General features: G+C 31.0%; 3 protein-coding genes across 3 annotated transcripts; all 3 read left to right on the forward strand.

The window, feature by feature from the left end:
• The first annotated feature begins 515 nt into the window (after nucleotides 1–515).
• Nucleotides 516–8,492, forward strand: LOC126677991 (respiratory burst oxidase homolog protein A-like). Its single transcript, XM_050372823.2, has 14 exons — nucleotides 516–1,298; nucleotides 1,380–1,539; nucleotides 1,710–1,758; nucleotides 2,296–2,409; nucleotides 3,723–4,145; nucleotides 5,401–5,787; nucleotides 5,880–5,975; nucleotides 6,057–6,172; nucleotides 6,420–6,587; nucleotides 6,667–6,826; nucleotides 6,918–7,118; nucleotides 7,222–7,350; nucleotides 7,442–7,520; nucleotides 7,763–8,492. The coding sequence occupies exons 1-14, from the start codon at nucleotides 611–613 to the stop codon at nucleotides 7,870–7,872; spliced, it is 2,880 nt and encodes a 959-aa protein (XP_050228780.1). The 5' UTR covers nucleotides 516–610; the 3' UTR covers nucleotides 7,873–8,492.
• A 2,381-nt stretch (nucleotides 8,493–10,873) lies between these two features.
• On the forward strand, nucleotides 10,874–11,832 carry LOC126677994 (late embryogenesis abundant protein At1g64065). The gene has a single exon (XM_050372828.2). The coding sequence runs from the start codon at nucleotides 11,057–11,059 to the stop codon at nucleotides 11,711–11,713; it is 657 nt and encodes a 218-aa protein (XP_050228785.1). The 5' UTR covers nucleotides 10,874–11,056; the 3' UTR covers nucleotides 11,714–11,832.
• Nucleotides 11,833–16,162: 4,330 nt separating this feature from the next.
• On the forward strand, nucleotides 16,163–16,840 carry LOC126678699 (uncharacterized). The gene is made up of 2 exons (XM_050373593.1): nucleotides 16,163–16,276; nucleotides 16,385–16,840. Exons 1-2 carry the CDS (start codon nucleotides 16,163–16,165, stop codon nucleotides 16,838–16,840), a joined length of 570 nt encoding a protein of 189 aa, XP_050229550.1.
• Nucleotides 16,841–20,635: the final 3,795 nt, after the last annotated feature.

Genomic DNA, 20,635 nt, shown 5'->3' on the forward strand with positions numbered 1-20,635 from the left:
AACCTCTTTTCATTAAGAAAAAAGTTTAAAATAGTTCTTCATTTTTAACCTAAGCTAATTAGAGATTAATTAGAAATGAATTTTTCTCTAAATAAAGGACTATTTTAAACTTTTTTTTTAAATGAAAAGAGGTTAATTTAGTGCCTCGGGGTAGAGGTGAAACATAAACGCATACGTTAGGGTATAAATGAACTTTTTCCTAGGTCATGGTATAAACGAAAAAAAAGTTCAAGGTGGGTGGTTTTTAAGTAATTAAACCTAATTTTAATAAGTATTTTTCGAGTGAATAAAAGTTAACTTTGCCCATCAATACAAAATTAAAAATATATCAAGTTGGCTACTATTGAAATATTTTTATTAAAATTATATTAAATATTTTAAAAAGATGGAACTAAAAATGATTTTTTTAAAGATTGATTTTTGAGTGATTATGCTTATGCATAATAAAAATCAGTATAGCTAGCTATCTATATCTTACATTAACAACCAAACAATCCCCTTCACTTACCAACTTCTTTTACATTTTATACACTCACATAAAAATGATTATATAAATATAGGAATATGTATCCAAACACATAGGCCATAATAATAACATACATAAAATCCAATGAGGCCAGAATTACCTAAACACGGACGTCGCTGGGCGTCCGATACAGTTCCCGGTAAAACAACGCTCAGCAGCGGCGGAACATCTCCCGGAGCTGGCAGCAGCACCGCCGATTCTCTCGATATAGAATTCGTGGAAGTAACGTTTGATTTACAAGATGACGACACTATCATTCTCCGGAGCGTTGAGCCTGCCGCATCAACAGTTATTAACGTAGAAGATGGAGTCTCACCATCATCATCCGGAGTTGAAACTACTCCGGCTTCCGCTTCCGCTTCCGCCTCGGTTTCGAGATCGCCGACGATGATGAGGCGAAGTTCATCGAACAGGTTTTTACAGTTTTCTCAGGAGTTGAAGGCTGAAGCTGTAGCGAAAGCGAAACAGTTTTCGCATGAGTTGAAAGCTGAGTTGAGACGGTTTTCTTGGAGTCATGGACAAGCTAGTAAGGCTTTATCGAATAATGCTAACGGAAATTACGGATTTGAAACGGCTTTAGCAGCTCGTGCTTTGAGAAGGCAACGAGCGCAGCTCGATCGAACTCGCTCCGGTGCGCATAAAGCATTGCGAGGGTTGAAGTTTATGAGTAACAAAAGTAACGGCGTTGAAGCCTGGAATGAAGTTCAAAGCAATTTTGATAAGCTTGCTAAAGACGGTTTCCTCTATCGCGCGGATTTTGCTCAATGCATAGGTTCTGATTGTATAATAAACTCATTTGTAACAATTTTGAAAATTATTTTCTGATTTTATATTTTTCGGTTCGTTTTTGAAGGAATGAGAGATTCTAAAGAGTTCGCGCTCGAACTTTTCGATGCATTGGGCAGGAGAAGAAGATTGAAAGTTGAAAAGATCACTAGAGAAGAACTTTACGAATTTTGGTCGCAATTTACCGATCAAAGTTTCGATTCTCGTCTCCAGATCTTCTTCGACATGTGCGCATTAAATTAATTATTAAGCTTTAACTACACATAATCACTAATAATAACATTTGATTAAACATTAATCCACTGTTCCTTCAAGTCTAAGATATACTCTATTTGCTATAAAAGTTGAGTTATTCTTGATCTTATTTTAAGTTATCTACTTCGTATTTTTGTTACAGGGTGGACAAGAATGATGATGGAAGAATTACCGAAGAAGAAGTAAAAGAGGTAATTAATAGTACTAAATTATATAAAAATGATCATGTCTATCTCATTATTAACTTAATTAAGCTTAATTAGTATTTGGTCTTAAGCTAACGTGCATGAATTAGCCGCCACCCTGTCAGATTCTAGCTTAAAAAATTACTACTAGTGTCACTCTTATTAATATATAGTCTACAGGGTGTCATTTTTTGATAATATAATCAAGCGGTTGGCGAGGATTTGGTGACAAGAAATTATATTACTAAGTCTAACAACTCCATTATAATTTAAACATGTTCTCAATTTTCTAATTTCTCTATGACATTTTCTTTCCCATGTTCTTAAGCATCTTATTATTGGATAATAAATTTGTTCTTGTTCAACGTTTTAGTGAAAATAAGGGTCCGTTTGAAGTTGACAGATGGCAATTTGAATTTTCCAAATTTTTATCTCATCTCAATTTATTATTGTTCATGAAGTGCGGTTGGTGAGGACTTTTTAGTCAAATTCATCTCTTTAATTTTTTTTTAAATTTTGAGTCAATTTTTAAAATATGTGTAGATTATAATGCTGAGTGCATCTGCAAACAAGTTGTCACGATTAAAGGAACAAGCAGAAGAGTATGCAGCTTTGATCATGGAAGAATTGGACCCTGAAAGACTTGGCTACATTGAGGTGAGTGGTTTCTAATGTTTTTATTTTTTTAATTAGTTATATTAATTAGGATTTAGTGTTATTAAATTAATATGTGATCAACCATTTCCGACCCGTAGTTAATTTTTAAAATGATTTTTGATTTATAACTAAATTCTTTTTCTTATTAAAAAATATTAGCACTATTTAAAAACAACATTTTTCTTAGACTAGTTCCAAAGTCCATTGTTAGGCAACTAATCACCAAATCCTCTAACAATTGGATTCCAATATTGTTCAACGGTACACGAAGAAAAGAAAATGATATAAATATGCCAAATTAACATAAAAAAAAAAGATGGATTAATAATTTGGTTAAGTAGCTTTATATATCTAATACATTTTGAGCAACATAAAATATTGGTAGTTCAACAGCTTTGAGTATGCCATTTTGCTTTCTTACCAAGTCAATCTCTGTAACATTTTAAAACTATTACTGTCAATTTATGTCTAGTTCAAAAAGTGAAAATGTCACTGTTGTCAGGTTAAAAACGGCTAGTAAATTTCCAGTTAAGTATAAATAGTGACGAAGCACGTTTTAACCTTGTTGGTACATTATAGTGAATGTATTATATAATTCACGATTGATTATTGGTTTAATTGCAAAATAAAATCAAAATTCTAGCGCATTTTGCAATTATAATATAAATTTTTAATTTTATCAATTTCGAACACTAACTTTTAATACTTTTATAATTCAAAATACCGACTAAACTTTTGATATATTTTGTGATGATGTAAACACCAAAAATTAGTAAGTAAAAAAATGCAGTGGCAAAACTGTAAATTTTATTTAGACAGGGTAGTTTTTTTGATCGAATGATACGTCGTTTGGTTGTTTTTCAGACCGAGTATTGATTAACTTTTATTTTTTAGATTAAACAACACTATCTTTTAGACTGAATAAAATGTTATTTGACATTTTTTTGTTTCTCAGACCAAATAACATTGTCGTCTAATTTAAAAAAATTCAAAAAAAAGTCTTTAATCCTCTTTAGCATAATTATTTATTATATCATTGATTTCTAACATTTTGGAACCGAGGCGGGGGGATCACCCCACCTCGCCCGACCCTAATTCCTCTCTGAATAAAAGCACAAAATATATTAAAAAATCAACCAATTTTTTTGTAAAATTTAAAAGCTAGGGTTTAAAATTGCTAAAATGAAACTAATTATAGTTTCTTGATATAATATTGTATTAATCCTTAATAATTTAAACTTAAATTCTTTACATTTTAGTCCTGTGACACATAATTGTGCACCCATGTGAAAGATCGTTATAATGCTATGCAGCTATGGCAACTAGAGACTCTTCTCCTACAGAAGGACACGTATCTGAACTACAGTCAAGCACTAAGCTACACCAGCCAAGCTTTGAGCCAAAATTTACAAGGGCTAAGAAAAAGAGGGTCGATAAGGAGACTAAGCCAACGGCTAGTCTACTTTTTACAAGAGAATTGGAGGAGACTTTGGGTTTTGGCACTATGGGTGATGATAATGATTGCGTTGTTCACATGGAAATTCTTTCAGTATAAGCAAAAAAGTGCTTTCCAAGTGATGGGTTATTGTCTACTCACAGCTAAAGGTGCAGCCGAGACATTGAAACTCAACATGGCCATTATTCTTTTGCCAGTTTGCAGAAATACAATCACTTGGCTTCGCTCCACTAGATTGGGTTACTTTGTGCCCTTTGACGACAACATCAATTTTCACAAGGTACATGATACATTAACTAATTAACTAGGGTTGTGGAAAAACCAAACCAAACCGAAAAATTAACCGAACCGAATCATAGTTTATTGTTTGGTTCGGTTATTCGATGAAAACAGCCTGTTTCGGTGGGTAGTTTAAAGAAGTTTGGAGTTTTGGTTAACTGTTCGGTTGGGAAGTTTGTAAAATCGAAAAACCGAATTTCTCAAAATTAAGGAGGATTTTTTTGACTTTATACCTAAATTTTGGGACTTTTTTCCTATTTTGCCTAAATTTTAAAGTCTTTTATTTGATTTAGATATATATAAATCTAAACCGAACAGACAGAAAACTTTGATTAAATAACACTTCAGTGTTCGGTTAAAAATTTACGGTTCGGTCAATCTTTCAAAAAAAATTGGCATTACCGGTTATGGTTGATTGGAACCAAACTGATCATGCTCAGCTGGTCAGCCCTATAATTACCAATGCTCTTTGATTATTGCTTATTCTATACGTTTAAACTTTAAATTACATGGCTCCACAAAGGAGACTATTTTGAAAAGTCAACATAATGGTTGATCTTAACCCAGAAAATAAAATATTTCATCATTTAGTGTTCACTTAAATTGGGAGAGTGTATCAGGTGGCAGCATAATTTGACAAATGAATAGCTTACATATTTTATGTGGTTAGGCAGTTAGTAGAAGAAACCTCATCAGAATAATATTACACGTCAAATAGAATATTAAGAATATAATTATTCCTTTGTTCCCAATTTTGATCCCCGTAATTATTTTTTAGTGTTCGTAACTTGTAAAATTCAGATTCTGAACATAAATCTTGAAGTGGTCCTCAGTTGAATTATTATAAGGAAAAAAATTAGGTCGGCTAGGCTTTCTTTTAGAAAGGTTTAAAACGACAATCCACCGGCTAATTCATGCTTTCTCTGTTTCCCCGACATTTTATGCTCATCACACCTAATTTTCTTTAGGTGACAAATGCTCCCATCTCATTACTCAACTCTTATTTTATATGCATCTTAATTATTTTAAAGAATGTACTTATGATTGGGATGATTTTTATTAATCCCTGTTAGTAAGTGAAAAATCACTCCTATTGTTTTTCAGTATTTTTAAAAATAAAATATTTGGCAATGAGAAACAGTCAAGTAACTCCTAAAAACATCAAGATGATTTTTAAAATACTAAGAAAAAATAATTTTTAAAATACAGAGAGGAAATTATAATTTTAACATGATCTTTGAATACAAATGTGACAGACTATTGCAGCAGCAATTGTTATTGGTGTCATTCTCCATGCTGGAAACCATCTTGCCTGTGATTTCCCAAGGCTTTTGAATTCATCTGACAGAGACTATAATCAGTTCTTACGTAATGACTTTGGAGGAAATAAACCATCGTATGGTAAATTGGTCCGAGGAGTTGAAGGTGCGACAGGAATTCTAATGGTTATCCTAATGGCAATTGCATTTACACTTGCAACAACATGGTTCAGACGCAGCCTTATTAAGTTTCCAAAGCCCTTTGATAGGCTTACTGGGTATAATGCATTTTGGTACTCACATCACCTGTTTGTCCTTGTATACATTCTCCTCATCATCCATAGTATATTCCTCTATTTAGTCCACAGCTGGTACAAAAAGACGGTATGTCCGAAATCTTTAAGTTCTTTAACAGTATTGAAGTTTGATAATGTTGGAAAGTTTAAGATTTGAAGTTGTATTCATTTTTTTTGCAGACATGGATGTATCTTGCTGTTCCGGTTTTACTATATGCCGGAGAAAGAGCCTTGAGATTTTTCCGTTCTGGCTTTTATTCCGTCCAGCTTCGGAAGGTGAGCATGAATTAAATCTTGTAAAGACCATAAGTATTTAGTTTGATTTGTACAAGGTAAAGTTTTCTCATATTTAAACAGGTTGCAATTTATCCTGGAAATGTGCTCACATTGCAAATGTCAAAGCCTCCCCAGTTTCGATACAAAAGCGGACAGTACATGTTTGTTCAGTGTCCTGCCGTTTCTCCATTTGAATGGTATGTAATGTCAGTAGCAATTTATATGCCCTGATACTCTGGCCTCTTTTCCTTCAACTAACAGAAACTTGTTGAGCTCTACGTTTAGACGTTTCGTTCTGAAACATCTAAAGTTTATATTTATAACCTATTTATATAAACAATATTATAGGCAGCTATCGTAATGTATAGGGTAGTAACTTCCGGGTGCTATGTCCGAGGATCTTGCTCGAAATGTGGCTTATTAGGCTATAATTTTTGAATGCAGGCACCCATTTTCCATAACCTCTGCTCCTGACGATGACTACCTTAGTGTTCACATAAGGCAGCTTGGTGATTGGACCCAAGAGCTTAAAAGAGTATTCTCCGAGGCTTGTGAACGTCCTGTAGCCGGTAAGAGTGGACTTCTCAGGGCTGATGAAACTACCAAGAAAAGGTAACTTTAATTCCTTGGCGTTCTTTTATTCTGACAATGTTAATTATTCTTTCTGATTAATATTTTCATGTGACAACAGTTTGCCAAAGCTATTAATAGACGGGCCTTATGGCGCCCCGGCACAAGATTACAGGAAATATGATGTGCTATTACTGGTTGGACTTGGAATTGGAGCAACACCATTCATCAGCATTCTCAAAGATTTGCTGAATAACATTGTCAAAATGGAGGAGCAGGCAGTAAGTAATTACCACAATTCTGTTAGTTCTTTTCCAAGAAAACATTCGATTTCGCCTTTTAATATTCGATATTCCGACAACTATGGTTCAGGATTGGGGATCAGATATTAGTAGAACATCAGATTTAAGCTTTGGAAGTAATGAAGGCTCATCAAGCCACAATAGAAACTCTCCAAAACGCAAAAAGACACTCAAGACCACCAATGCTTACTTCTATTGGGTAACTAGGGAGCAAGGCTCTTTTGATTGGTTCAAAGGGGTCATGAATGAAATAGCAGATCTTGATCAAAGGGTATAACAGTAATTTTAACTTCAATTTATTTACTCAAAATCTTTTTTTTTTTGCTTTCCCCCCCTACTTTTACTTGATAATTAGCTATTTGTATCAATTCCAGGGTGTAATTGAAATGCACAATTACTTGACTAGTGTGTATGAAGAAGGTGATGCCAGATCGACCCTCATAACAATGGTCCAAGCCTTAAACCATGCGAAAAATGGTGTGGACATTGTTTCAGGCACTAGGGTATGATTTTTTTTAATTGCATTCTAGTCCTCTCATTGTCTGCTAATTAAGTTTTCTAACCTTGAATTATTTGATTTTGTTGGTTAATTAGGTGAGAACACATTTTGCAAGGCCTAAGTGGAAAAAGGTCTTCTCTAAATTATGTTCCAAACACTGTAATGCAAGAATAGGTAAGTACCCAAAAACAGCTTCAATACACTAGATTAATTGCTTTTATGGACAAAGTATACCAGTAGTGTCTAAACTTTTTTAAATCTACCTTTTAGTACCTAGAATATTAATTTTCATAATTTATTATGACAATGAAAGTCAAGTAAATATAAAATTTAATGAAATAATAGATTTATAAAACTTTAGACACTATGTATTTTTCAATAATAATACCAATATGTGATTATGATTTCTTGAACAGGAGTATTTTACTGTGGAGCCCCTGTGTTGGCTAAAGAACTAAGCAAGCTCTGCTATGACTTTAATCAGAAAGGTTCAACCAAATTTGAGTTCCACAAGGAACACTTTTAAAGAGACAATTTGGGTGTAAATATAGCTAATGCAATCTGGAATGTGAAGTATTTATGGAATAAATTAACCATAAAGATGAAGCACTGTACAGTGTTGTATAGAAGAAGAAAAAAAAGATATAGTAGTAGACAAAAAAAATCTATTCATTAGTATTTATAGACACTAAACTCAGTGGGTAGTGGAGAAAAAAACGAGTGGGTTACAGCTGAAATTCAGAGGGTGACATTGATAAGGACATACCTATAGTGGGTGGGTATACAAATTAAGAGGACAGTTTTGAAAGGGAGAGACTTTGTGGAGGGTGGTGGAGATATGGCTTTTTTATTTATTGAATTTTGCAAATATACTTTGTTTTTGTATTTTCTGAAGTGGGGTAAAGAAGAATATTTCTAAAATGTCAATGCTGCTGGCAGGAGAAAGCCAATTGAAGTCATTATTTAGTAGGAGTAGTTGATTAGAACAAGAAAATTATGTAAATCATTATTCATCCTTTTTTGGTTTTTATTTTTCTTCAAGAAGATATATGTCCAAGAGAGGAGTATATATTATTAGTTTTTGTATGGAACATTATTTTGGATAGGGTACCTATTGGAAAGTAAAATGGGATCCATTCTATTAAAGATGAACTTTTTTTATTATTGTTAAATAAAGTTCAAAACTGAGGGTGGTCTACTCTTTGAAAGGTTTCTGATTCATGTATCTTCTATTTGGCCTTAAAATATGGAGCATTTTTTGTCTGAGTTTGAAAAAAAGAGCGTTTATGCAGGGACGAAGCCAGGATTTATTTTTGGAGGGATAAAAAAAGAAAAATTTAAATAATTGGAGGGATATAAAAATTTAAAAAAAAAACTTAAAAGATCAAAAAAATAAAAATAAAATTTTTCAAGGATGAAAAAGTAAAAACTAAAAATTGTTGGGGGGGGGGGGGGGGGGGGGGGGGGGGGATGCCACTACAACCCCCCTGTCTCCGTCCATGCGTTTGTAGGAAAAAATAAATTCTATGCCTTAGCACAATGCTAATCTTTTACTATTTAAATTGCAATTCATGAGTTTATCCATATTTTGTACTGAAGAAATATACAAATTTTGATTACAGCAATAGCTACAGCTAGTACATGTTACAATTTTTGAATTGGCAATTATAATTTGGAACTAGAACCTCCGATTCATAGTTCTAAGTTTAGTGGAATTTGTTTGAAATTGACCGATTTTGTTTTACACTTTTTTTTTTAATTATATTGGAGTAGAATGGATAAAAAATTTAGAAAAATTAATTTTAGAAACGATACCAGCAGTTTCAATTCTTAATGATATAAAACTGATTCTAAACTGATAGCTACTTGGTTTTGGGCCGATTTTAACCTAATTTTGGGCCCAAAACAACCCATTGCCAGAATTAGCTACACTTTATGTTTCCCATTGACTAGGTGCCAATTTGTGAAACATTTTTTATACTTGGCGATTCTCTGTTTTCTTTTCAGATGAAAAATGGTACTTTCACCAGCTATATTAAGGCCTTTAAACTCTTCATATCATTACCAAAACATGAAATTGGGTGGATCTGTTTTAAGGAAAAGAAAAATAGGGCCAATTGGGCTATTTCTTAAAGAATATTCTTCTACAAAGCATGAGAGTTCATAAGGGAATAAAAGGCCTTTAGATTAGTAAGTGACGAGACTCTTCTATGCATTTTTTAAATGGTCTAACTACTTAAAAGCCTTCTACTTTTTTTTAATTACACTCCGACGTTGGAAAACTCTCTCAAAACTCTCTCTTTTTTAAATTTCATTTCAATTGCACCCTGACGTAGGAAAATCCTCTCAAAATCCCCCACCTTTAAATTTTTTTTACTTGTACCCTAAATTGGAAACTTTTATGGTTTTAATTTCAAAAAATTATTGGATATAATTTTAGAAAAAATAATTTTTTACATTATTAATAATATTAATATTTAATTAGAATATAAATTAAAAATAAAAGATTTTTTTTAAAAAAAATTCATGCGAAAAGAGGTCAATTTAATACTTTGGGGTACAATTGAAAAAAAAACTAAAGGTGGGGGAGTTTTAAGAGAATTTTCATACGTCAGGGTGCAATTAAAAAAACAATAAAACACATATAACTCTGATATTATAAAACTAACCTGCATGAATTAACTCAACATCATATATAACTCTATTATTATGAAACTACACTAGTGAATTAACTCAACATCATATCTCTACAACCTAATTAGATTCTATTATTGTTAAAAAAAACCTTAAAAACCCTTACGATCATCAACTTTGTACAATCGGCATTGGAGATTCTATTATTGTTGCAATTAAAGTAATGCTATATATAGATATATACAAAAGTTATTTGCAAGTGATTAATTGTTCACACTTGTTTTCTTCTTAATGCCATACAAAGATATTCTGGTGAGGTCTCTCTTAAGTCACCTATGTTTGCTTAGAATCAAAGGAAAAAAAAGTCTCAAAACCTTCATATAGGATGGCTCTGTAACATACAAAATATGGTCTTCAAAAATCATTGGAACTTCTACAATAAGCATCACTATATATCTTATTTTATTAAAAATATTTATATATGGATTATAATATTTATTTTCATTTTTCAAATACTAAACGTATTTTTTAAAAAAACTTTCATTATACTTTGATATTGCTTATAATGGATTTTATTTTTATAAATTTATAAGAAAAAAATTAAACAAATTCTCAAATTATTAATATATATATATATTTTGAATATGAAATACAGTCCTTAAAATATATACAACTTGTTTATAAACTTAGCCTTTGACAAAAAAAAAACTAAATTTGTCTAATTCAAACCCTAAAGTTTTAGAGACTCCGCTCATATTATTGGTTAATAAAATTATTTAATGCGTTAACCAATAATATTAAGAGTTCCTAAGCAGACTTAATCTCGGTGTTATTACTATAAGCCATAATATTTAACCTAAACCAAGTCTCTCAATAAAGCAGGCGCACACGTGAGTAGACTCGTCCTGAATAATTCAAACGCGTCGTCTTCGTAATTCTTTACAATATGCATATAAATACAATTGCTTAGCAACACACACAAAATAAAATTAACCTATCTATATATACATGCACAAATAAATCAATATACTTCAATTTCTTAAAAAAATAAAATCAATCTCTCAAGAACACAAGCCATGGTAGATCAAGATAATCAAATAGTTCCATTAGCTCCGACCAAGAGCAATCCGAGAAGTCACGACGAAGAACTTGCAGCGATAAAACCCAAAATTTCACGACAAAAAAGAAGTAGTAAGTGCTTAGTATATATTCTTGCAGGAATTGTGATTCTTGGTGCAGTTTTTTTAACAATTGCCCTAATAGTATTCCGTCCCATCAATCCCGATCTTGAATTGAGTTTCGTTCGAGTTCAAAAATTTAACTATGCTAATAGTAATAACACTGGACCGTTATCTTCCTTTAATATGACGTTAGAGATGGAGTTCAAGCTCGATAATTCGAATTTCGGGCAATTTAAATTCGGTAATACTAATGCGACGTTGTGGTACGAAGCTGAGACCGTAGGCGAAGCGATACTACGCGGGGGCGAAGTTAGGGCTAGAAAGACGAAGACAATGAATGTTAATATGCAAGTGAAATCGCCTAAATTATCGAATGGTACGGATTCGACGAACGATGTTATAAATTCTGGAATTATGAAGATGAATTGCTATGCTAAATTTAATGGAAAAGTGAGTTTGTTGCGTATTGCAAAGAGGAAAAGTGCTATAATGGATTGTTCTTTCAATCTTAATTTGAGAAGCCGGTCAATTGAGGGATTAGTATGTGATTAGCTTATGTGTACGTAGGTTTTGAATATTCATTGGCTGGTGTAATTAAAATTTTGGTTAAGTTGTATATTTGTTTTAAGATTTTGAGAAAAATATACAAATGGAGTTTGAAGTTGTCTAAATTATCATTTTAGTGTCTTGACTTTTTAATTTTTAACATTAATATTTTAATTATTTAAAAGAATAATAAAGTAGTGGTTTTAACTTTCATTTGATATTCGTTTGATATTCTTCTAATTACAAATTGAAATATTAAATTATAAAATAAGATAAAATTTGGCTATTAACATTTTAAATTAATAAAAATTCATATTTTATTGGTATAAGTTTCCTGATTTTTTTTTGATACAAGATGGCTGGCTAGAGATGTCATGTCATGTAACTTGTGAGAAGCCGTTTAAAATTTGGGATTGGTTTGCCTCCTGCAAAAAATCTACTCGGCTCGAGTGAGGGTTATTCTAAATGTGCAAAATTTAAAGGTGTCGTCTCATAGCTGAGATCCGTTCAGAACACCTCATGTATTTATATAAAAAAAATTATAGATTTAGGTGTTGGCTTTTCAAAAATCAGATGTATTGAAGAATAAAATAAGGCAAATGTGAAATGAATTCAATAATTTCTTTCTGAAATTGCCAGTTTTGGAGAATAAGAGTTTGGTAGACTATTTTCTTGTTATAGATTGCAAAACACAATTTTGCACTGCTCTTTAAGTTTCCTAAATGACCACCTTTTTTCTGGCTCACCAGCTAGCACCATCCTTAAATATCAGAGGATTTTAGGATCACTGTGTACGTATTTAAGGATTTTGGATAATGGCATGATAATTAGGCTAAATAATTTTATATACCCATAATTGTAATCAAAATGGAAAACAAATATCCTTAAAAACATTTTTAACGATTTTATCCGTCAATTATGTAAATCCCGATAATTATATCCAAACCGTAAATAATAAAGATGAATATTGATAAATACGCAAATAAATTTTACTCCTTTGACTTAATTTTATAATAAATTAGTCTATAATTGAATAAAACAATTATATCAGATTGTGGATATTATTCTTCAATGATATATTTATCAATTTCGTCATAGTTGTGGATATATAAATTTCTTTATCTTTCTTTAAATTCCTACTAATCAAAATCATATCTAATCCTTCTACCAGTAGAAGCAGTGATCGAGTTAAACCTAACTTCTTTAGTTTAGATGGACAAGAAGTGTCGTGTGAAGCTTAAAAACTGATTAATATCGTAGTATGAAAATCTTGCCATGATTTGCAGTTTCATCAAGTTTTATTAGACTACTTACATTTATTTATCTATCTATGGTCCTTTAATTAAGACCAATAATTATATTTGACGTGTTCATAGATTTGGTAAATGAAATGCACAAAAATGATAAATTATTGCGCAAATTGTCAACAAGGCGTCAAGTGGACTGATTGAAAAGTGTCCTAATATACACATTTGTTGATTAAAGAATGAATTTATTGGTTGTCTAAAGTATGTGCATTAATTTGGCGAGACTAACATTTAACCTAAGCATGCAAATAAAACATTATTAACCTTGCTAGTAATGTATTTTAATTTAAAAAGAGAAATTTGCAGAAAACACTTTGTTAAAAGTCCTCATCACAGATTTGGTATAGTGGTTTAAGCCTCAGTCATCTGACCGCCAAAAGTCGTGGGTTCGAACTCCGGCTACACCCTTTTTTAATATGGAGTGGTTAAGGTTGGATTGCTGGCCATTAGAGCCTGCAATTACCAGGTATGTGGGCTTGCGGGCGGTCCACATTCCGGAGTTTGACAATAATATTAAATTTCAGCTCAGTAGAGTTAGTTCTCGTCAGAAAAAAAAATCCCTATAGAGAATGAAGTTATGGTCTAAGTAAAATGGGTTTAGTCTGTGTTTGTTTTGGATTGAAACAAAAGAGATCAAAAATCAAGAAGATTGTCGACTAATCTTTGGAGGCCCATCTATAGATATTCCAGGCCATGCACATGTTTTTGCAACAAATTTTTCAGCCCATTGAACAGATAAATGGAAAGAAAGGAAAAAGAATTACTTTGTTTAGTAACAAATTATTCATTTGTAAACGAAAAAATCTTACTTATTATTGGCACGCTATTTTCTGATGAAGAATTCTTAGAAATAGAACTAAAACCTCCAAATTAAAATTGTAAAAACTACATAGTTCTTCTGAGAATGTTGGACCAAGGGATGAATAGTGGCGTTAGAACTTATTTTTCACAAAATTTATTGGTCTTGTTCTTTTACATTGGAATTTAAGATAGTTAACGAGTCTAATTTTTTTTTTCTGCTAGCCCAACTCCATCCACGTGTACAAATAATGGATCCAAAACTGTCCGGTGGTTGACACCGTGTCAAAATTCTATTGCCCTTGACAATGTAGGGCCATGTGAGGAATGGTGAAGTTAAAATTCACATTGCACAAAACCAATTGGTTTGTATACCACTTTTAAATTACTTGGCAAAAACATCTTAACTGTTTGATGTATAATTTTCTAACATAAAATCCTAGCCGTAAAAAGTTTTCTTTTTATTTGTAGCTTCGGCTTCCGTCAAAAATTTATTTTGCCGTGAACGGTAGTTATTTTTTTAGTTTACAATAAATAAATGGCCGACTTATTTTCATTTTTTTTGTTTTTGTTGATAAATCTATCGACGAGGCACATCAATTTCGATATATATACAAACTTAGAATCAGATATAGATCAACACCTTTCAAAATTGAAAATGAAATCGTTTATAAGTTATATTAGTTTTTTATATCTTATTACAACGATTATCTTTTTTATGAAAGTTTTGTTGTCCGTTATATATGGAAGGTTTGTTTGTCTATTTTTTTATGAATGATTTGAGTTTTATGTTAGACAGAAAAAATTGGATCTTATTGTAATAGAGTAGTTATGTAATTTTATTTTTATTTTATAAGACGATCTGCAAATCACGGGTTTACATCCTGTTACATGTCATGTCATTAGAAACGGTTATATTCTTTTTAAATTCTTACACTTGTAACCGTTTGATTGTAATAAAAGATCATTTGATTGTAATCAAAATTGAAAAAATTACTTGTTCTCAATCATTCATTCTTATTCCGTAAATAGTTTTAAGGTTTTTTTTATAAAAAAAATTAATTAATAATTTGTATTTGTCAATATAAAAAATATATCTCTATTTTATCTATTCGAAATTTTAATAGATCCTTCTCAAATAAATCTAGTGTGAACTATAGGAAAGTGCAAAACATCATATCTCAATCATTTATTGGTTATTATTACATTATAGTACAAGCTGTTTGATAGATGCTAAAATAAGAAACGATAATAAGAGATGGGTTGGGTACACACCTTTGCTTGCTTCACCATTTTGGTCATAATAAGACTTCAAGTTTACTTTTCAGAAGAAAAATATCGTTTTATGGTCACTTCTAGATTAAGTTAGACTGATTGACTTCCAACAAATTATTGATTTACGAGATAAGGATGGGTTGGGTTGGGTATGAATCTTCATCAACATTCAACATTCCACAAAGTCAAGTATTTTGTCTTCAAATCCTTTGTTTTTCCATCTCTACATTTCCTCCACAATATTCAGGAAATTGTCCCGGGAGGCAACTGTAAATATCAACCAGGGCCGAACTCAGAAACAAAATATTATTTTCTCTAGAGAAATTTATGTATTGATCAATTCCGACCAAGACGGACGCACGGTTTTGCATATGAGTGGCTAAATGCTGATGCATTCATATAACCATTATTATATGATTTCTCATTGGTTATAATTGAACTGAAATTTAAAATTTAGCTTCAATGTAATTAGAGGTGTAATTGAATCAAACCAAATTTCGGATTATTGTTGATTGATTATAATAATACTAAATTGACTTATTATTAATCGAGTCGAATTCCGAATAGTCAAATCAATTGTTGAATCGAGTTCAAATATCAAAATATTCGAGTCACTAGACTCGTAGGCTAATCAACTTTAATTAAATTCAAATTTGGAATTTCGAGTTTAATTTTTTTAATGAAAAATTGACCCGATTACGTACATCATAATATATTCCGTAGTAATTATATTATGTACGCAATTGGTGAGTGCATATTTCAATATCAAATCAGAAATTGTAGCTCAATACTGAAGTCAATAGAAAGTCATTGAAATTATTTTAATTTCTAAAGTAAATATTGCTCAAGTAAAAAAGGTACAAATTACCTTCTAAAACTTGCGTAGACACAGTCAAGCCGTGCCCATAGTGCAAATTGCAAACGCGTAAAAACTAAGAAAAATATACTTAAAACGACAAATACCATTCTTATCAAAGGATAACACATCAAACACTATAGACAAATTTGCCGGTTTTTTATATATTAAAATCATATTCTTTTTCTGCATTGTAATAATACCTTTCAAATATCATCCATGGCACAGACTGATCAGCAGGCCAAGCCTTTAGCTCCGGCCGGTTCCGCGCTGTTCCAGTTCCGCAGCGACGAATTAGAAGCAGCTTCAGCAACCATCAACCACCACTACAACGTTCGGCGCCGGAGAAAATGCATCCAATGTTTCGGATGTTTCACCGCTCTGCTATTAATTATCTCCGTCGTAATTTTAATCCTTTTCTTCACGGTCTTTCATGTCCAGAATCCTAAAATCAACATGAACAACGTAACCCTACTTCAACTCGAGCTAGCCAACGGATCGCTTCGAAACGACACGAACGTGATATTTTCAGTTGATGTTTCGATAAAGAATCCTAACTATGCTTCTTTTAAATTCGGAAATGGTTCATCAACTGTCTTCTACGGTGGCCGGAAAGTTGGTGAGGCGATAACTCCGTCTGGGACGGCCAAGGCCAGGCGTACTACTCATATGAATGTGACAGTTAATCTGGTTCCGGAGAAAATGTTGGAAGTTCCGAGATTGTTGGAAGATGTAAGATTAGGGCAACTAAGTATGAACAGCAGTACAGTGATTAGTGGTAAGGTGAAAATAGTAAATATTGTTAAGAAATATTATGTTGTGGAAGTAAATTGTAGTGTAACGTATGATTTCTCAACCCTAGAGATTCAACAGCATTGCAGTCCACATTTCCTTTGAGATTTCAATTACACAATATTTTTGATGCTAATTGGTGACATTGATTTTAATAGTCATTTGTTAATTATTTATATTGTAATTTTTTTTAAGTTATATTTTAGGTTACATTGATATTGCAGATGTATAAAATAATTAGTGAAATGACAGTACTGTTATATTAAATGAATAAATGTAAAGGGTAAAGGATTACTGGTTTAGATAGAATTAATAGATTACTGAATCGTAGATTAAATATGTGTTTTAGCCTTTAAAAAAGTCGATGCTTAGAGATGAAGTGCATAGTCTAGTTGGTCTTAGAATCCAAAAGAAAGAGACAAAAAAGATTATTGAATGAATAAATGATAAATTGATAATTGATTCCTCCTAGGCTAGGAAGGGATGTGCAAAAAAATTAGAGCAATCTAATAAACGAAGAGAGCTTATAAGTTCATTTCGATGCGATGGGATGCGATATTATATAAAAAAATTAATTATCCAGTGATGTTTGTTTTGAAAAACAGATAAAAAAATTGCTTTATTTTTAGTTCAAACGCAACTAAAAACTAACTAAATCGACTGGTTTAATTTAATTTAATTTAATTCAATTTAAAATATATTAAATTTTTATAAATTCAATTCATTTTGATTTAAAATAATAATAATCTCAGTTTAGTTTGGTTCCTTTCAAACCTTCATGCACACTCCTTCAATACTATATATGTCCATCTAGACATACAAAGTTGTGAAGTCTTGGTCCTAAGGTAAAGTTTATCATAATTGTTGATACATTAGTCCTATTATTTATTTCAATTACTTCACTAAATCTAAATACTTTAGATTAGAATTTATATAAATTTGGCGGTTGGGTTATAAGCTCATAACCCAACCCAAACATAGAAGCACATAGCATACTAAACCCAGTAAAATTAATATATGGGCTTAGAAAATGGGTCATGTCACTTCAGCCCATTCAGTATAAAGCGCTTATACGCTTTTCTAACATTTTTAAAAGAAAAATCCTATGTAAAAGTATTAAGGATTTTTTTTCCTAAATAAAAATTAAAGAACAAATGATGAGATTCATTACAAAATATGATCTTTTAAATTTAAACTACTAAATACTAAACAACAATTAAAAAAAACATTAATAAAAATAATTGAAAATAAGAAATATTTATGACATAGATCCTGTAAAATTAACTCAACGATAAACTACATTTCCGTTGGACATGATACTTGAATAATTCTTCTTCCGATTTGACATGCAATCTGCTCTATCTGATGAAGTCTAATATTTTCGATTTACATTTTCAATGAGATTCTAAAAAAATATATCTATAAACCTCCCAATTTTTTTAAATCTACAAAAACTTGGATCAAAAGCCCGGACAAACATAAAAAATTCTTCAAAAATTTGACAAACTCAAACATAAAAAGAGAAAGACCATATAAATTATTCAAACATGATAAGAAAACCACAAATTTAAGCATAAACATTCTAACAAAAACTTTATTGCAAGAATTTTTTTAAAGATTTATAGTTTGTATAATTAAAAGCCAAATGATTAAAAACAACCAAACATTTCATGAAAATTTCATAAAATTCAAACATTTCAATTTTATCCAATTTATCATGAAATATAGGATTTTGTTTCAATTATGTCCAATTACGCGATTTTACTTACGTGGCGTTGACGTGAGGCATTATGCCACATCAGTGCTACGTAGGCGACACATCAGTAAAATCGCGTAGTTGGACATTATTAAAATGAAAATTTGTATTTTAGGACGATACAAATAAATTAAAAAATTGACTTTGTGATTTTATTTCAAAGGTTTGCCCTCTTTTTTATTCATTTGGCCTATTAATCGGTACGAATATAATTGACGATACGAATATAATTGACGATCGACACATCAGTGATTTTATTTCAAAATTGACGATACGAATATAATGCTATAAAATACTCAAAAGTGATGCCCTGTGTGAGCGAGTGGTACTATGATTAAAGCTAATCAGTATCCAAAGGAAGCACAATTAGACAATGTTGCCTCCCTAAATAACCCTCATCTACTTTGCTGTCCCCTACTAAAGAGAGTTTCTTCTTTATGATAAAACTATGGGTTAGATAAACAATTGCCCATTTATTAATTAGTTTGATTCCTCAACCAATAATTTCACAATGAATGCCTCCATCTGTTAAAGAAACAATAATATTTGGAAAAATAAGTTTAAAATTTAAAATTTAGCTTAAAACAAATAACAAAGGATGTTTATGGTAGAAGAGAGAAGGACACGGACGAAGTGTGCATCTGCTGATTTAATCACTGAATCAAACCAAATTAAATTTTTATTTTTTTAAAGTATCATAATGAAATATACACAACCTGAACTTTAACCAAATTAAAATAACCAAATTTGAAACCGTTCAGTTTGATTACTATGAAATTTTTATATTAAATTTAAGTTTTATAAGACATTTATCCTCTATCAAGACATTGTGAAAAAAAATTGAAAATGTTGGAAGATTATCCATTGAAACAGTGTCTTAGTTCAGGTGAATGTAGAAACTAGAGAGTGAATAAAAGAGAAACATATCAACCATGGTAAGAGAGCCAATCCCTTATTATGAGGGTTTAATAAGAGATGTTTGGGACTTTTAGGGATGTGAAAAATGAATGATTGTGCATGAATTAGCCTCCATTGAGATAAAAAAAAAAAGTCATAGTGGGTTTGGTGCATGAATTCCCCAGTTCTATTTCTGTCTTAAGAAGTTAATTATGGAAAACTATATTTTTAACTTTAGACATGATAGCTTTTTATGGGGGGTTTGTCCATACAACTCCTAGTAACAATTATTGTTACAGTCTATAACTTTTTGAAACTTTTATATGCATGCTCTTATTCCTAATAATAATCAATTTGTAAACTTTATCAATTAGTATATGGATTAATGGTTTAATCATTGAAAATATTTAACTTTTTTGATTTTTTTATAAGCCGAACTTTTAAGGTCTTCCATTGTAATTTATTTTCAAATTTTCAGTTTTGGCAATAGTCATTTATTTAAACTGAAATAGAGAAAAAATTCAAACATACTCTTCATATTGATTTATGTTTGGAATTTTTAATGATGAAAAAATAAATTGAAACAATATGAAAAAAATATGAAGGATATTTTTAAATTTCTTCCCCCTTCAATTTGAATAAATAGCTATAATTAAAATTATTTAAAATTACTGATTTTGAAAGTTTAGATCATAAACCATTTTTTTTGAAAAAGTAGGATATGTTTGGCTATTAAGATTAAGTTAATTATATTATTGAATTGATCGTAAACTAATTAATTATCTATTAGTATTATAAATTGGGGAAAAAGATATTTCATTCATGTGGGGATGCTCGCAAACTCGTAATACTAAGAGGGTGTTTGGTTCAGCTTTTTGGGGGAGTTTTTGGCTTTTGCTTTTCAAAAAGCTCCACCAAAGTGTTTGGTGAGAAAATTTTCAGAGTTTTTTGGAGCTTTTTGAACCTCCAACAGCTGTTGTTTGAAAATCTCCATTTTGGAGCTTTTTGCCAACAGCTGATAGCTGTTGTTTGAAAAGCTCCATTTTGGAGTTTTTTGCCAACAGCTGATAGCTGTTTCATTATTTAGACAAAATTATCCCAATTAAAATATATCGTTTTTTAAATATAAAATTATTTAAATTATTTTTAAATACTCTAACTATTTATAAATTATATAAAATTATTTTATTTGTATTAAAAAAAATATAATTTAATAAGTTTTTGAAAAATTTATTACAAATTTATCA

Source organism: Mercurialis annua, linkage group LG4, assembly GCF_937616625.2.
Source record: "Mercurialis annua linkage group LG4, ddMerAnnu1.2, whole genome shotgun sequence".
In the NCBI taxonomy this organism is placed as follows: domain Eukaryota; kingdom Viridiplantae; phylum Streptophyta; class Magnoliopsida; order Malpighiales; family Euphorbiaceae; genus Mercurialis; species Mercurialis annua.

Coding starts and splice junctions, on each gene's coding strand:
- LOC126677991 (XM_050372823.2), top strand. CDS start 611: ATGAGGCCAGAATTACCTAAACACGGACGTCGCTGGGCGTCCGATACA. Junction 4,146..5,400: donor ACAACATCAATTTTCACAAG/GTACATGATACA, acceptor CAAATGTGACAG/ACTATTGCAGCAGCAATTGT. Junction 6,588..6,666: donor GATGAAACTACCAAGAAAAG/GTAACTTTAATT, acceptor ATGTGACAACAG/TTTGCCAAAGCTATTAATAG.
- LOC126677994 (XM_050372828.2), top strand. CDS start 11,057: ATGGTAGATCAAGATAATCAAATAGTTCCATTAGCTCCGACCAAGAGC.
- LOC126678699 (XM_050373593.1), top strand. CDS start 16,163: ATGGCACAGACTGATCAGCAGGCCAAGCCTTTAGCTCCGGCCGGTTCC. Junction 16,277..16,384: donor CCATCAACCACCACTACAAC/GTTCGGCGCCGG, acceptor TTTCATGTCCAG/AATCCTAAAATCAACATGAA.